General features: G+C 42.0%; 1 protein-coding gene across 2 annotated transcripts in view; it reads right to left on the bottom strand.

Moving 5' to 3' along the window:
- Kcnq5 (potassium voltage-gated channel subfamily Q member 5) overlaps positions 1-18,445 on the bottom strand; it is a 574,968-nt gene that overhangs the window by 186,610 nt on the left and 369,913 nt on the right. For both annotated transcript variants that reach the window (XM_023718707.1, XM_023718706.1), the window contains exon 2: positions 6,407-6,497. In XM_023718707.1, the coding sequence (XP_023574475.1) occupies positions 6,407-6,497 (91 nt within the window). The remainder of the gene's footprint in view (positions 1-6,406; positions 6,498-18,445) is intronic.

Raw genomic sequence — 18,445 nt, forward strand, 5'->3', positions numbered from 1 at the left:
GTATCTGTGTATTCAAAGTGGTTAGGATAGATATATAGTTACATTCTCTTAAGGAATAGAGGGATTTGTTCTAATGGTGTTTGTAAATAGGATCTTGTACAGCAATTAACCACTAAGAAGAATGTATGCAGTGTGTTAATTATTGAAACCGTCCTACCGATTTGATTTGAAACTGTCTCATTGCTATTTGTTTATCAATAAAATTATGGAAAAAAACCCCAAATTGTTCTGCTATAAACATGAGTACATATATATCATTGTGGTATGATGTTTTCATTTCTTTTGGGAGACTTCCCAGAAGAAGATTAGCTGGGTCAAATGGAACCTCTAATCCTAATTTTTTGAAGAATATCCACACTGATTTCCAAAGTGGTTGCACCAGTCTGCACTCCCACCAACAGTGGAGAAGGGCTTTTTTTCCCCCATGGCCCTTTCAGCACTTGTTACTGGTTGATTTCTTGATGGTAGCCATTCTTTCTGGAGTGAGGTAGAATCTCAGTGTTGAGGTTTTGTTGTTGTTTGGTTTGGTTTTAATTATGAAAGGGTGCTGAATTTTGTCGCATACCTTTTCTGCATCAATTGAAAAGATCTTGTGCTTCTTCCCTTTGTTCTACTAATATGGTGAATTATGCTGATTGATCATTTTGTATTTGGAATCAGCCTTCAATTCCAGTAAATAAATCCTGTCACTGTTTATAATCTTCTAATATCTGTTTTAATAGCATTTTGTTGCTAATTTTGATATCAGTATTCATAAGAAATGTGGTCTGTGGTTTTCTTTTCATGTAATGGCTTTGGTATCAAGAAAATAGTGGTGCCTCATGAATCAGAAATTATTTCCTTATCTTTAATTTTTTCCATCTTTGGCTGGGGAGATAACACAGTGAACTGAGCACCTGCCTGGCAAGTGTAAGGACCTGGGTTCAATCCCCGGCACTGCATGCTGTGCCAGCCCCAGAGTCCCAGGCATGCTGTGCCAGCCACTGAAACCAGACATGGTAGTACATGCCTGTAATCCCAGAATTGGGAAGGCTGAGACAGGAGGATCATTATGAGTCTGAACTGTGTAGTGAGACCCTGTACTAAACAACTAAAGAAATAAAAGTTTTTTGAAAATTAATTTTTTTTCATCTTTAAATTTTTGAAATGTTTGACAAGGACTGATATTTGTGCTTCTTTGACTATTTATTAGAATTTAGCAGTGAAGTCACATAGTTTCACATTTTCCTTTGTTGCAAAGAGTTTTTATTACTGGATAAATTTTCTTACAAGTTACATGTCTATTTAGATTTTCTGTTACTTCATGGTTCAGTCTTGGCAGGTTTATTTTTCTCAGAATTTATTTCATCGAAATTATTCAGTTTCTTTATAGTACTGTCATAATCCTTCCTGTTTCTTCAGATTTATTTAATTTATGATTTTATTAATTTGAGTTGTTTATTTCTTTTTCTTATTTCTTGAAGCTAGAGGTATGACAATGTTCCCAATCTTTTCAAAGAACCAAATTTTGGTTTTATTTTTATTTTTGATTTTCTACTTCATTTATTTGTATTGTGGTCTATACTTTTCCTTTTGTTCTGCTAGCTTTGGGTTCTTTTCTTTGTTATATAAATTATATGGGCAGTTTGCAGATTTGAGATCTTTGTTGCTCTTTAATGTGATGATATGTAGTGATAAATTTGCTCTTTCACACTATTTTCACTATATCCTATAAGTTTTAACAAGTTGTATTTTGATTTTCTTCATTTCTAAATATTTTCTAAGTTCTTTGGTTCTTTCTTGTTTGATGCAGAAATGCTAAGAATGTATTGCTTAATTTCTACAATTTTGTAAACAGTCCAGTTTTATTTCTGTCATTAATATTTAACTTTATTCCATTTTGAATGGAGAAGATATGTTGTAATTGAAAAATATAGTGCATGCTTAAATTTTTAAATATTTGACCACAAAAGAAACATTGCCATTAATGCCACTCAAAATATTTCTCTTCACAAATCCCATCATACTTTCCACTTTCTGAAGCAGTTCCTGAAGTACCCTTTCATAAGTGTCTTCATTTACTTGTGCTGTCTAGCTGCATCCCTGTCCATGATTGATTTAAAACATTTACCTTTTGGGTTGTTGTGAACTGGGGGAAAACATAGAAGTCAGACAGTACCAGATTCTGTGAATACAGCAGGCAAGGACACGCTGTTATTTTTACTAGGCTGATTTTCTGTTGGACAATACTTGGCAGCAGCAGTCACCAATTTACAATCACATCTTCTAAAAACCCTCATGAAGCAGGACCTCCAAAAATATACAGTTGTGATGATTTTATAGGCATTCTGAATTAATCCACTGGTAGTGCTCAGCGTACACCAACAGCAAAATGTACAAAACTGGCTTGAATTTGGGGATGGTGGCATGTGGCTATGGTTCCAGCTACACAGGAGGCTGAGGCAAGAGGATCACTTGAACCCAGGAGTTCAAGATCAGACTGCGCAACACAGCAAGATCCTATTGTGGATGGAAGGAGGGAAGGAAGGACGGAAAGAAGGAAGGGAGAGAGGAAGGAAGGAAGGAAGGAAGGAAGGAAGGAAGGAAGGAAGGAAGAAAGGGGGGCAGGTAGGATAGAAGAAAGGAAGGAAGAAAGGTAGGAATGAGAGAAGATAAAGAAAGAAAGAGCAAGAAAGGAAGAAAGGAAGGTAAAGAAAGAGAAATAAAGAACAAAAGAATATGCAAGAAAGAAAGGAAGGAATAAAGAAAAAAACAAGGAAGAAAGGAAGGAAGGAATGAAAGAAGGAAAGAAAAAAGACAAAGACCAAAAAAGAAAGGAAGAAAGGATGGAAGGAATGAAGAAAGGAAGGAAAAGAAAGATAAAGAAAGAGCAAGCAAGGAAGAATGACTTTTGTATGTCTTTGCAAACATTTTAAAAGCTTTTATTACTCTTTGGATTCTAAATTGTAAAATATGACCTATCTAGGGAATTAAAGTCACTGCTTGACAGAATTGTGTTCTTTGAATATTTTTCATTAGAGGCTCAAAGGACAGCTTCTGTAATCAGAACAGCCCTCCCAAACATATATGTCGAAAAATATTGGACCGGCCAAATAGCTTAGCAGATTAGGGGCTAGGGGTTCAATCCCTGGGTCTTCCATGCTAGCCCCCCCCCCCCCCTGGGTGTGCTGAGATGGCAACTGAGACTGGGCGTGATGGCGTGTGCCTGTAATCCCAGCCCTTGTGAGGCTGTAAGCAGGCGGATCACTACGAGTCCAATCTAGTAGTGAGGCCTTGAACATCCTGTAGACCCTTCCCTAAAATACAAAAGAAAGAAAGAAAGAAAGAAAGAAAGAAAGAAAGAAAGAAAGAAAGAAAGAAAGAAAGAAAGAAAACTATTAAATAGGTGATTCCCTAAGTCATTTGGGTTTCTTATGGCTTTTCCCAATATTCTATAATTGTCCAAATTTTTGTGATATAGTATGCTACCTGATTGCAAAAAAGAATTAAAATATACACATTTTTCTGATTTTCAAATTGTTAACTAAAAAAAAAAAAAGAAAAATCCAAAGATACTGATTTTTTTTTCTAAATAAAATACAGCTTTTGGAGAAAACATTGTTAAAGAACACCATTAAATCTTCCCTTCAGACTCTTGTCCACAGATTCAGATTCCTAGGTAGGTCTTTAGAATGCACTTGGGGTTTAAAATAGCTACAACATAAGACAATTAGCAACTCTTTTCCTGTGGAAAGCCATGTGACAGCACCTCTTGCAGACACCTGCTTGTAGCACCAACTGCAAATTATGGAGGACAAAGGCCTCTTAGAAGAGTGACTCTTCTACCTTGCCAAGCTTTAAGGCATTGGAGACTGACAGCTTTAGGGCTGGCATGGAACTCAGTGAAGGAGTGCTTCCTGTACTCTGTGAGTAAGGTCCTGAGGTCAATTTCTTTCGTTTTTTGAAATTTTTTTAAAGAGAGTACAAATTAGAATTAAAACAGAAAAAATTAAAAGTGATACAGAATTTCATTTAGCAAAGTCATACGAATTCCACAGTATTTGTTGTAATATACAGTGTTGTCTTCCAACCAGTTATTCATATTACCAGATAGACGCATGGAAAATTGGAAGAAGAAAGCAAAAAAGAAAGAAATGTATAAGAAATTAAGAGGAAAAGGACAAACAACTGCAAAAAGGAGGCAAAACAAATTAAGCCTTAACTGTTCCTTTTCATAAGACCAGCACAGTACAGTTGTCCAAACCATCATGCATGATTACATACATAGGTGTATCTCTTTTCCCCACTCCCTCTCCTGTCCTTTTCCTCAACTCAGTAACTCTTTTCTTTTGAATAATTTCATTTTCTTTTCCCAGTATCTATTGTACCCTTCAGATTCCATTTTTCTCTTTCAGGTTCTCACATGAAGGAGACAATACAATGTTTACACATGCATGTCTTTCTATCAACACACACACACACACACATACACACAAACACACACACACAGATTGACAATGTGTACATTTTATCAATAAAATGCACTCCAGTTACTAAATGCTGATCAGTGGTTCAACAGATTTTTAAAGCAAAAATTCTAAATAATTTTGAGGTTTGTAATTACATGGGTTTCTTTGGACCACATAGTAGTTCAGAATTTGCAGTTCAGAAATTTGGAACATGCAACATAACATTTTGAATTCTTGACACAGTTATGAATGAAACAATTTCCTAGGTGACCTGATGTGATTTATTTCTAATATGCATCACTGGTCATGCAGTAGATCCAGTTTTTCATGTTCTAAATCTGAAAGTCAGGTTTATACTTTTAATCTAAAATTTCTTGTTGTTTTGTATCTGTATATGCAAAATAGTTAGGATAGATATACAGCTCCATTCTCTTAATTCAATGAATAGAAAGGTTTGTTCTAATAGTGTTTGAGACAGGATATCAGGTCTGCATCTTGCACAATGAATAACCACTAAGACAACAATATGCAATGTATTAATTATTGAAAATGTACTAGTAATCAGTTGTGAAAATATCTCATTGCTATTTGTTTCTCAATAAAAATATTTCAAAAATTCTTGTTGAAGTTAAGTATGAAGACCTAAAGCCAGCAGAGCCTTCAACACCGGGCTGAGGCCACCTGTTATAAGGAAAGGGGTGGACAGGCTTACCCCCCATGCCACTTACCACCCAAATGAAACCTCTGTGATTGGAAAACATTCCTTGTGTGTTCTTTTGTCTACCCATTCTCTACCGTGGGGTTTGAAAAACCAACTGTAACACGAACATTTCAAAGAGACTGCTGAGCATGATTTGTAAGGAAATAAGTTGGGATAGATTTGTTCCAGATTCAGCCCTGTTTCCCTCCTAATCCTGGTTGAACGAGTGGATGTTTTGCAAACCCCATGCACAAGCGAGTGGTCTGAAAACAAAGAGAGGAAAAGCATCTGCCCTCTTCTTGGGTTAAGGAATATTTAGGTTGCTACCTTCATGGTAATAATATTCTTCTCATACTAAATGCGTCCTGCTCAATATTACCTATATCTGTGTATTAGGGTCCAGACAACATTCTACACAATCTCTCCTCCTGTGTTCCACAAGGGTCTACAAACGTGAGCTGTTCCAGCTCATGCAGACAGCGATGAGACTGTCAGGTCTGATAATGTTGAGCTAAGTGAGGAGGTCAAGCGGATGAAAATGAACTGCATTTTCAATCAGATGTACTTTGGGTATACGGTGTTATAGCTTCATTACAATAGAAGGTAGAAGAGATTAAAAGTCCCACAATAATTCAGAATAAAATAGCTAAGGGGCTTTTTCCATTTGAAAGGGAATTGAATAACGCTGTGTGGCTGAGGACTGACAGCATAATGGAACTCGAGCAAACTGCAGGAGTTCTCACCAGGTAACTGCATTACCAGAGAAGCTCATGTTACAGCCTGCTATTTGAAAAGTGCATGAAGGGACCCTCTGTCTTCTTACAAGGCGCCATATTCCTGTAGCTCTTGGCCAATTACACTGACCTACTGCTAACCTTCAATTACTGGAAAAGCTCACTCACTGGGTAGCCTTGAGCAGTAATGAAGGCAGTCATGACAGTGCCTCTTCTTATAATTATTTTTATTAGCAGACGTAAATAGAATTAAAACTGCTTTCAAGCACTGCATTTTTTTGAGTGAAATGCTTTATTCAAAGATATCCTTATAGAGTGGCAATCCTGAATATTTTTGTATTTTCCTGAAGATGGATTACAGGTTAAACAAGTAGGTTTCAGTGATCTTTGGTACATTTGTCCTTCACAGTTACACTTTTTCCCCCCCAAACAGGACATTTTGTGCAATATAATACATAGCAAAAATGTTACAAACAGGAATGATACAAACTTTATGCATGTTCTTGTTCAAATGTTTCACTTACCAGAATTAAGAGGCAACTTGAGGCCAGTTTTGTGTGCTCAGGGATGGTGGAAAACACTGACAAAATCAAGCAACCAAAGACAAGGAGAAAACTGTAAAACAACAAAAAGAGAAATTTGGTAAGAACCTTTCCTCATCATTAGAGAACGAATACAACATCAGTCCTATTCAAGTGGACACAGGTTAAATCATGCAAGCCCTCAGTAGGTGCCAGCCAACTTGAGCACCAAAATCCAGAATGACACAAAATGTAAATGGGGAGCCTTTGCAAGTGCACAGACAAAGGAATGGTTGTGTGTGTGGTTTTGCGTGAATGCCAGGCTGTGCTCACTTTGAGGTATGTGAGTTTCCCATGCAGCTCTGTTCCTTGGAAACTAAGAAAGGTTGTGAGGCGATTTTTGCTGTCTTTCCTGAGGGCAAGTGCTGAAGCCACTCTCCTGTCACAGAAGAGTACCCACCTCGTGTTTGGTACTGCTGGCAGATGGCTACAGCTGGGGACTGCCACCTGGCTTCCTTTTCCATTAATAAGAAAATAAATGTGGTGACTTCTTCTGCTGTCCAAGTACTATCGATTTCTTTGGAGTCAAACTACTAGAGAAATGACTTCTAACTATGAGGTCAAAAGCAGTCAACCTACCGACTTTATTTCTAGAAATATGAAGCATCCGAAGTCAAAGGGGAACTGAGTTCCAAGGAAAATGTCTCATAAAACAGAAGGCTCTGTGTCAGCTGTAGTTACTATCTCGATCGCAAGAGGAACAGAACAAACTATAAACCTGGGCCAAAGCTCTAGCTGTATTCTCCACTTTTACTCATTCCTCAGAGAGTCATCTGATACACACTCAGTACTGGCTCCTGACTTCCTCCATCCAGTGCTGGAGCTAAGCCCTGCCTCCCCATGGCTTGCCTGAAGACCTCCACAGGCCTTTCTACATCACTTGACTCAGGGGGTCCCAAGGCTTGTGTGTAGGATTAGCTGATGATAGCCTGGGATGTATACTTGGCCCTGAACATGTAGTTTTGTACATAAAGTTCCACGAGTGCACAGCTGCCCCCAGTGTCTGAGGCTGCTTTCACTTTACAGCTGGTGATGGAGATTCTGTGGCTCACAAGGCTGAAATACATACCATCTGGCCCTTAGAGGAGAACTCTGCTTACCTCTGACTGGCCTCTGTCTCTCCCTTCTTTTTACAGCAACAGAGGACTAGAGTGGGAGCTGGAGACTGCTGGGACTCTGTGAGCTGGTGACTTGTACTGTTCACAGTGGAAACTGAGATGGAAGCTGGGCTTATTCCACCCTTTCCTGCATTTGTGTCTATTATGCTCACTAATATACCCAGGAATATCATTGATTCCATTGTATAGATGTAAAAGCAGAGATTGAAGGGGCATTCGTAACTCATCTGAGGTTGCGCAGCAGACAGGGCTTGGAGCTCTGGGTGGCCAACCAGAACATGCAGAGGAGGGTGGCGAGAACATTTCCAGCCCAGCAGGAGAACTACATGACCCTCATCTATCTCCTCAGGTGGAGAGAGGAGTAGGTGCTGTCCCAATAGGCCCTGTCTCCTACAGGAGGGAAGCACTATTCTAGGGATTTAAAAACCCAATACATGATTTTTAAAATAACTTCTGATGCTTTTGACCAGGATAACTAAATGGATCAGGACACTTTGAACTGTATTTAAGATGCCTCCGACTCCAAATTGTAAACGTATCAAAAGCCAGCGATCCTACTTGATCTCAAGCTACCAATGAGAAAATGAAATCTAGAGATCACTAAAGCAGCCTGGAGGATGATGTAGTACCCAACAGGGACAGTGACATGTTTGTCCCCTCTAGTGAGTGGCTGTTGACTCCAGGCATAGAGAAAGGAAAAAAAAAAAAAAAAACTGAGCCAGAGATCATCCAACCAGTAAAGTAGTCTTTGCCTTCCAGGGCATCTTAGTGTAGCTTCATGACTCTGCATTTGGGTCCAAAATAGATCCGTTTGCTACTTCCTTCTGGGTTAACATTTGCAAATTGCTTACTCATCTTCTTCATGCCTCTGCTTTGCCCATTTTTTTCTTGAGACTAAGATTACCCTCTCTTAGAGGCATTTCTCTACCAGCCTACTGCCATCTGAAGGGTGCGAGTGAAGGACTTCCTTACTGTGGCTCCCAATGGGCGAAGAGTGAGCAAATACTCATTAATTAGTGAGTTCCTTCTTCCCTTCCCATATTCATCCATTTACCTAGTCAGTAAGTACTGAAGAAGCACAGGGTGCTGGTCTGAGCTGTGTGGATATAACAAGAGCAATTCTTTCCTTCCTTCCTTCCTTCCTTCCTTCCTTCCTTCCTTCCTTCCTTCCTTCCTTCCTTCCTTCGTCTTTCCTTCTTTCCCTCCCTCCCTCCTTCCTCCCCTCCTCCTTGCTTCCTTCCTCCCATTTTCTTTCTCTGCCTTCCCAGTGTTTTTAAAATCTACTGAGGCACACAGAGAAGCAGACAGACGTATGCAGAAAACTAAAGTTCTGAGTGATGCCTGCAGTGGAGGATGTGCCAGCGATACCAGGGCCAGATGGCAGAGGGGATGTGGGCAGGCTGCTGAGTCCGCGGATTCCATTTCAAAATGAAAACATGAGAACTGTTTTAAAATGGGCTAAGGATTTCAAGACAGTGACAACAGTGTGAAACCAACTGGGCCGCCCCGCAAGTATAGGATCCAGGGGTCACACAGGTGACATGCCTAGGTGCCTTTGGTTAGGGAGGACACTGTGGAGTGAGAATTAGCCAAATGGCTTGGGAAAATGGTGCTGTAGTCCATACAAGTGTACGGGTCAGGGCCACATGCAAGCAAAATGTCACTAGAAGTTACTAACCAATCAAAAAGTTAGAGTTAGCGACATGGGTTAGCCAGTGTACTCTGTGATAGGTGAGCTGTCAGGCAGCCCATTTCTGTTAAGTCTGTTTTTTGCATAGATATCATTCCAGTTCATCTGAAGACATATCCTTGGTATTCTACTCATGAAAGACATGATGGCAAGCACTCCTAGAGGTGTAAAGATAAATGAAGCAGTCTCTTCCCTGAGGAATGACAAATCCAGCAGACGTCCACGATGAGCACAGTGAACGATGATGAAAGGGGCAGGAAGACAAGCAGCAAGAAAAATGCTCCAGAGGCTGAAGGCACAAAGTGATCTTTCATGTTAGGAGAGATGGGGGCATGTGAAGAAAGTCATTCCAGAGAAGACAGTGTCTGAGATGGCTGTGGAAGAACAGGAGAACTTTCTTAAGAACATTCCGGCAGGTGGGTCTGAGATAAGGGAGCTAGCCGGAAAGGAAATGTGAAGCTTGTGGGCAGGGGGCGTGTCTAGTTTCGTGGACAGTGGGGTGGTCACTGAGGGTTTTTGAACAGGGCAGTAATAGAGCATTAGTGGTTTACATGATTTTTTAAAAAATGTATTTAGTACAGGGTCTACAGGGTCTCACTACACAGATGGGACTCGTAGTGATCCTCCTGTTTTCAGCCTCCCAAGCGCTGGGATTGCAGGTGTGCGCACCCATGCCCAGTCTCAGTCACTGTGTCACTGTACCTTGGGAGAGGGGCCGGCACACCACACTGGAGATTGAACCCTGGTCCCTGCATGTGCCCTAACAGGCACTTTAGTCTGCTAGCTACCTGGCTGGCCCGGTTTACATGATTAATAATCAACTCTTCCCACCACAGCACCAGACTAAGGATGCACCCACTTGCTTCACACTGGGCTGCAAACTCCTTAACTCTTGCTCCACAAAACAGGGGGAAAATATTGTATCTTACTTGCTTTTTAGCTTGCTGCTTTTCTCATACTGCACTGCACTCTCTTTCTGGAATGCCTCTCTCCAGAACCCTCTCCCATGGAACCCCTGCTCTGCACTAGCCTAACAAGTCAGGACGAGAAGCCAGTTCTGAGGAGAAGCTGATAACCCAGATGAGGGTATCCCTGTGGACATTTGAGTTAAATCTTGGGCACAGTGTCTCACTGGAGACAGGGGAGTAAATTTTTCCCAAAGGAAGTAGTTATGTAACACGTTACTCTGGTAGCAGTGCCCATAAGGTTTGGGTACAGAAGCGTAAGGGGTACTGTAGGGCCATCTCCTGACTTTGGTGGGTGGCATTAGGGACAGCAGAAAAAACACTGCTGTAGGTCAGCTCTTGGTGGCAGCAGGAGCACTGAAGTGCCACTGAATGACATCTTTGAGGTGACAGCATTCAGGTGCTGAGCTCACTGGCAGTGACACAGTGCACTGCTGGGGCTGAATGAGGATGCTTTAGTGTCCCCTGCACACATGTGACTGAGCCTTGCTCCATTACGTCATTCTCTTGGGGACAGAGGTGGCAGAGACATGGGGTGTGGAGGTGCTGACAGTCCCTGGACTAATGGTGTTAATCTGGGGACCCTCTGCGAGGGAGCCGTACATAGAGTTTCCTGGGTTGTAAGCATGGATGGGAAAAAATTCCACCATACATTTTTGCTATCCATGGCAACAGACAGTGATGGTATTAGGGTACTTGTCCCATTCTCCCTCAAATTATGTATTTTATCCTGTTCTATGGTGAAGATGATTTGTTTTTCTTTTGCAATCACACATGTATTTCAAACTATGCATTTGAACTATAATCACAAGCCTTTAAAATATTTTTCTGAGGGCTGGGTAGATAGCTTGGCAGTCTAAGCACCTGCCTGGCAAGCACAAGGACCCAGGCTCGATTCTCAGCCTACATGCCATGCTGGCCACCCAAACCGGGGGTGGTACTACACACCTGTAATCCCAGCACTGGGGAGGTTGAGACAGGAGAGGATTATTATGAGTCTGAGCTACATAGGGAGACCCTGTACCAAATTAATTAAAGATTCTAAGAAATGTGAAAATATTACTTTGAGAAGTGTTTTATAGGTGCTATCAGGCTAATGAAGGGTCCTTCAATGTACAAGGACCCTTGTATCTCTCTCTCTCTCTCTCTCTCTCTCTCTCTCTCTCTCTCTCTCTCTCTCTCTCTCTCTCACACACACACACACACACACACACACACACACACACACACACACACAGGCAAACATGAACAGCTCTCTGGGCTAGGTTTTCACTTAGCAATAATCGTGCCTGAGACAAACCTCACTGGCTACACTACTGCCACCCCACAAAGCTTGGGCTAAGTTTAGGATCAGTTTAAAAATACAGGCAGGTTTTATACATGACTTCTCATGCATTATAAGATGCGATATCCTGAAAATAACCCCACAGCTCCTACTGGCCTTTATTTTAACCAGAGCCATCATCAATATGTTGCATCTGAAGAAGGTTATTGCGACTCAAATTTTAACCAAAATGTCCTCTTTGGAAGACACTATAATATTATAAAAGGAGAAGGGCATTGGTGGTAAAAAGCCTAACTGTTTGAAGGCTTCTGCAGCTAATCACAAAAACGACCCCCCACTTGTCTTGTAGGCTAATTAGGAATCAACTTTCCAAGTTTAATTTGTTGGAATCCTGACTCCAGAGAATCACAGATGCTTGTAGAGCAGAGGACGCCTGGCTTCCCAAGCTCCTGCTTCGGCCACAGGCTCGCTTAGCTAGGGACAATGTGAGGTGACAACAGCACGTGCAGAAGAGCTCTGCGGATTCTCCCTTCCTGCGCACACAGTTCGAGCCCCGCCACAACTGAATGATGTGATTCAGAGAACAGCAACGGAGCTGCTGGGCAAGGGGGCCTCTCCCTGAGCTCAGCGAGGCACAGAGCCGGCTGACTGGCAGGCGCGCTCACATTGCCACGGAGGAGATGCTCTACGCAAGCACTTCGGTGGGCCAGGAATTCGCATGGCATCACCGTCCATGTCGTACTTAATACAAAGCTCTGGCAGAGGAATCCGGGGATTGTACAAAGGCTGCTAATAAGTAGATACAGAGTCTTCTTTTCTTTTTTTAATGGGGTTTGAACTCAGGGGCCATATCCCTAGCACCTTTCACTTCATTTTAAAATTCTGAGGCAAGAGTTTACCAAGTTTCCCAGGCTGGGCTCAAATTCCGGGATCCTTCTGCTCCAGCCTCCTGAGCAGGTGAGGATGCGAGTGTGTGCACACTGTACACAGCTGTCATGGTCTTTGGTTTTTGCAAGGTGAGCAATTTGGTACAGGACTTGTTTTATAATATTTTATAATGAATCACTCAAGAGTCACATACAAGGGCCGGCGTTATAGCTCAGCAGACTAAGAGCTTGCTTATGTAAGCGCAGGGGCCAGGGTTTGATTCCTGGTGCTGCATGCCATGCTGGCCCTGTCCCTGGGCATGCTGAGCTGGTGATGGAGTCCAGGCATGGTCGCATAACCTGTAATCCCAGCCCTAGGGAAGCACAAATCGGGAGGATCACTATGAGTCTGAGCTTTGTAGTGAGACTCTGCACACACACGCACACACACACACACACAAAAGAAAAACCTAAAAAAAAAAAAAAAAAAGAATCATATACAACCAGTGCAAGAAATCTATCTACACACTAAATACTAAGGAATCTAGCTGAGCATCTGGATCTTAATATTCTGCATGAGGCCAGATGGAAACCTAGAGTCATAACAGTGCCTTCCCCACCAGTCCAGCTGGAGGCCTAGAGCCCACGTCAATGCCTTGTGCAGGCCCGCTTCATGGATCTGTGCTGGGAAGGCCCAAAGGTCAGTGGTGGGAGCTAGGCCAGCCAGATGCCAGCGAGATGTAGGATCTGTGCCAGCAGGCTGAGGGATCTGCACTGGAGCCAGGAAGCAACACTCAAGGTAAGTGCCAGAGCTCTCTCAATGGTACCACAGCCACCGTTAGCAACAGTGAGGTCCCCAGCTCCTCCAGCGATGTGGCAAGCCGAGTTCCCATTAGGAAAGTCAGTGCAACAAGCTTCTCATGAGGCTGAGCAGGGTACCATCTTCCCCTCCAGAGCCAGGAAGCTATGTTCAAGGTGAGGACCAGAGCTCCTCCAAAGTTCATGGGGAAAGCCAGCATGACAAGGTCCTCCAGCAGGACAGCCAAGAGAGCTAGCAGCTTCCAATACTTCTCCAAACAACATCCCTAGCAGCGTTCTGGCAGCTTCTCCTGTTCTGCCTTTATGCTGCTGACAACAATCCTCAGGTGGGCCTCCCACACCCAGCACCACACTACTTTAATTCCGCGGGGTGTAATAAGTTGACTACCACTTAGAAATCCACTGCAACAGTTTAACGTGTAATACCTTAAGAGAATGATTCTCTAGAAATAACTTGCAGAGGAGATCCAACCTTGCCACCGACTTCTCATTGATTGTTTTTTTGGTGGAACCGGGGATTGAACTCAGGCCCTTGAGCTTGCCAGGCAAGCACTTATTCTACTGAGCTATCTCCCCAACCCTCTCATCAATTTTTGAGTCTCACTTTGATCAAGTCTACATTTCAGGACACTTGACGGTTGGCCTTGTGCTGGCACCATGGACTAGGAGGACTGGAGCATGCAGGCTGCCCTGGTGGCCATGGATGCCATGAGCCATGGGCCCCCCCACAGACAAGACCTGTGCTACAGAACCGGGGATTGAACTCAGGCCCTTGAGCTTGCCAGGCAAGCACTTATTCTCAAAGCTTTGAGAATAAGAATGGGGCCAGGGCTCAACGTTTCTTTCCCTGGATCCACATGCATGCTTTCCCCAACATGTTACTTCATCAAGTGCCCTTGCTGAATAATTTTTCCATATGAAAAGTTCAGCTTGCACTTGAAATTCATGCATAGCACCCCTCAGCTTCCATTGCAAATCGATCAATATTAAAAGTGGCATTTTGTTTGCTTTCATGGTGATGTAGAATGTTTGACAAAAAATACCAAACAGTTCTGACTAAGTACATTGAGCTCTAGATAGTACTAAAGACCCTCATCAATAAAAACTTGCACTGTAATCTTCATGAAGCTTTGAGAATAGTGCCATGAGCCGAAATTTCTTAAAAAGGAAATGTGCATTTTAAGTGGTGTTTAGAAGACCCCAGAGGACATGGGAAATATCACTTTCTGCCTATTTGGAGTGCTTCGTACAGGACTAGTGGGAACAGGCCAGGACGCAGGAAGAGACCTCCTGAGGAGTTCCAGCATCTTCCTGGAACCAGTGTCTGGTCTCTGCAAACACAGGCCCAAGGCATACTGACTGAGGACCAGGAATCCACGCAGCTAGAAGGGTCTCTAATTGCATCTCTCCCAGCTTCTTAGGCAGAAGTTATTTTTAAAACAGCATGCTTAGGTCATTGTGCAGTTTCCGTTGGAACCCTCCAGCATCTAGTGCCTGCCTAGCTCTCACCCCAAGGTAGCACAGGGCTGGGAGAGGCAGCTCTGTTGCCGCAAGACCGCCTTACCCCCGAGTGACCCCCTCTGCTTTGCGACCTGACACACTACTCTTCTATCAACCCTGAACCACAGGTACATGGTGCCCACCACCCCAAGAAGAGGGCTCTTCAGCTATTGGAACTCTACCTTACCATGACTTCACCATCTGCTCTCCCATGAAACAGATCAAGCCCAGCTTGCTGTCCCCTTTCCCTACAGAATGAGACCCAGCTCTGTTGCTGTCCTTGTCGCCATGTTATGGCAATGAGCCTCAGGTCAGCCTCCTGCTCTGGTGTAAGCAGACTGTCTGACATTTATTCAGCACCAGGAAGACACTGCACTGTGTACTACTGCTGGGGAATCTGGGTTGACACTTCCCACTCCCCAGCTTTTAGCAAAAATGTGTTTTCAAACAGGACTGTCAAGGTTGTGCAACCACTGTTTCCTATTGGACCACAGGGCCTGAGCAAGCCTGGACACTATCACTATGTGTCTCTGGACTCCCCTTCTGTGGTCGTAAGGGACTTTCACAAAACTCTGGTTTTCTAATATCTCCTTTAGAGGAGGTAAAGGGCCCTCAATCAACGTTCTGTGTCTTAAGAGTTTCTCAACAGTGTACAAGCTCATGGGGCATAGTATGAAAAACATATGTCAATATTTGACTTCAAGAAAGAGCTATATTATTTCTGGAAAAAAAGGGTCTAGAATGACAGTGATGACTTTTCATTATATCTTTTCACCTTGTCTTGGCTGCCAGGAGGCTTGGAGGTGAATCTGTAATCCATGTTAAGGGATACGACTTTAGATCCATTATGAACATGGATGTACATGCTTGGGGGTGAACTTTGTTCCTGATCTCTTTGCATTATTTCATCACACAAACACTTAGGAGACATTGTAGCAGGCACTGGGAATTCAGGCAGGGAGCCATGCTCTGGCAGGGTTCTCAGTTTAGTAGGAAGGCAAGCGATTGATTAGATTTTAATCCACTCAACTTTTCTACACGATACATGGTATATGAAATATACCCAACTAAATGACTAAGTGCGCCAGTAAAACACTTGTGTTTTTGTCTGTCATTACTTTTTCCTAGAAGTGAGAGTACTAAATCAGCTTAAAGTTTCAATCTTTTTAAAGAACTAAATGACATAACTGGCTCAAATTTAACACACACTAAGATGCATACATATCACTCCCTTGGATTTCTGGAGAGTTATTTATTTATTTATTTATTTATTTTTCCATAATTTTATTGAGAAACAAATAGCAATGAGACAGTCTCAAACCAAATTGGTAGGGCAGTTTCAATAATTAACACATTGCATACGCTCTTCCTAATGGTTATTTGCCGTACAAGATGCAGACATGATATCTTATTTACAAACACTATTAGAACAAATCCCTCTATTCATTAAGAGAATGTAACTATATATCTATCCTAACCACTTTGAATACACAGATACAAAATGGACATTCATCTGTATCCTCTTTTTGGTTTAGTTCCATCATTTGAATATTATAGGTATGTTAACTCAGCAAAATATTCTAAAAGAGTCCAGTAGTCCATAATAGTATTGGGTCTTCCGCTTGACTGGCAATGTCAGAAATTGTTGATCTGAGTCCCCTACAGCTCAACATAACAGCATGGCTTTACTTCTTATACTTCATTTTTATACTTTCCTGCTCGATGATTAAGACCAAGGTAAAGCAGGATGTATGCAACAAGAGTTGTAGCTTCTGGGTCTGATAAGGTCAGTGAAATCCCCTCAGGATTTATCCTGAGGTCCTGTACCTCAGATTGTAGAACCTTTGTCAGTGTCAGCCATGTGGATGAGTTACGGCCATTGCTTGGCCAATGTGCTCTCTGGGAAAGCTTGAGAGAATGTTTTCTCTCCATGTGACTCTCCTTAGGCACACTCTACATCATCGATCACTTTCCTCTTTTGCCCCATAATCTCCTTGATCAGAAAATTTGGGACACTACCGAGTTACATGATGTTACAGTACGAGTTCTCATATGTCCTGAGTCTTAATTGACCTTGGAAGGCTAGGGCCAAAATATTGGCTTTCCTTGCAGGCCTCCTTTTTCTCTAATTTTGGTCTGCAAACTTAGGTTGTTAACCCTCCAGAAGAGAAGCTTATTGTTAGTAATAAGCTTAACCTAGGCTGTTAAGCTTAACCTCACTATCTGTCTGAATATCAAACATCTTAGGCATAACATGGAACAGGTATTTTTCATCAAGTATTGATATGTTGAACTTTAAGTCCCTACAGAATATGATGAAAAAACATTTAAAAATTAGAATATATTTTAAAAATAGGCATAACAAATCATATAATTCTTATGTTGACACATAAGTCCAAAAATCTAACCATATACAACCTTGAAGAAGGACAGTCCCACAACATTCTTTTCCTGTCTCCTGCCTTCATTCACTACCCCCTTCTTTTTGAACAATAATCTACCCAAGAGACAGCTCAGTAGCAACTGGCAAGTCATGACAAGCAGCCCGTATTCAGAAGACCAGAATGACAGTCACTCCAAGCACGAACCTACTATTACAAATGGCCATCTTTAGTGCAGTTGCTTAGTTCACAAGTGTCAGTAATATATAGTTAATCAGGGTGAGAATCTTTCCAATAGAAATCAACCAACAACAAATGTTGGAGAGGTTGTGGGGAAAAAGGAATCCTTCTCCACTGCTGGTGGGAATGTAGACTGGTACAGCTGTATGGAAATCAGTGTGGAGACTCCTTAGAAAGCTTGGACTGGAAATCCCATTTAAACGAGCTATTCCTCTACTAGGAATTTTCCTGGAGGATCTGAAAACATCATATCATAGTGATATATGTGTGCCTATGTTTATAGCAGCACAATTTGTGATAGCCAAATCTTGGAAACAACCAAGATGTCCATGACCTGAGGAATGGATGAAAAAGATGTGGTATTTTTATACAATGCAGTATTACTCAGCTATAAAGAATGATAAACTCGAAGCCTTTACATTGAAGCGGATGCAGCTTGAAGATATACTCATAAGTGAAATAAACCAGACACACATGTGTAAATATCGTATAGATTCCCTAGTATAAGAACTCAAAAGAAGAAATACAAATAGAAAAGTATAATACAACTAAAAGGAAAGCAAGAACTCAAGGACTGACTAATTAAGAGAGGGAAAGGAGAAGGGCTAGGAAACATGACAGTGATAAGCCATACAATTACATGTAGCAGATGGGCAAGGCAATGATCCTGAGAATCTCCAGAAGATTTTTGAATGGAGAGTCTTTTTATTGGCTCCTTTTACCCCTTACTCTGTTAGCTCCCATGTGTGTATTCCAAGCATGAATTGCCACCTCCCTACCCTAGGCACCCTCCAAATGTCCTGCCATTGTGTTGCGGTGTTGGTCCCCAGAGAATTCTTACTACATTCGTATTCTCTCAAGAGAATGATAATGCTGCCTAAATTTCTCTTTCTCTTCCCCAAGGATATTAGAAAGCTCTCTTTAGTGCTTTACTGAAAACAAGACATTTGATCTACTCTAGTGCCCTGACATAGCAAGCTGCTTATATCGACCCAAAGAAGATAGAAACGTAATTCAACATTTCCTTCTCTTGGCCAACTTTTTTGCTTTCTAATAGAGCCAGCCATTATTTACATTTACTGGAAGTAATTTGCTCAGTATTTTATCTGAAGTATTTC

The sequence above is a fragment of the Octodon degus genome, unplaced genomic scaffold (genome assembly GCF_000260255.1).
Source record: "Octodon degus isolate 3935 unplaced genomic scaffold, OctDeg1.0 scaffold00061, whole genome shotgun sequence".
Lineage (NCBI taxonomy): Eukaryota > Metazoa > Chordata > Mammalia > Rodentia > Octodontidae > Octodon > Octodon degus.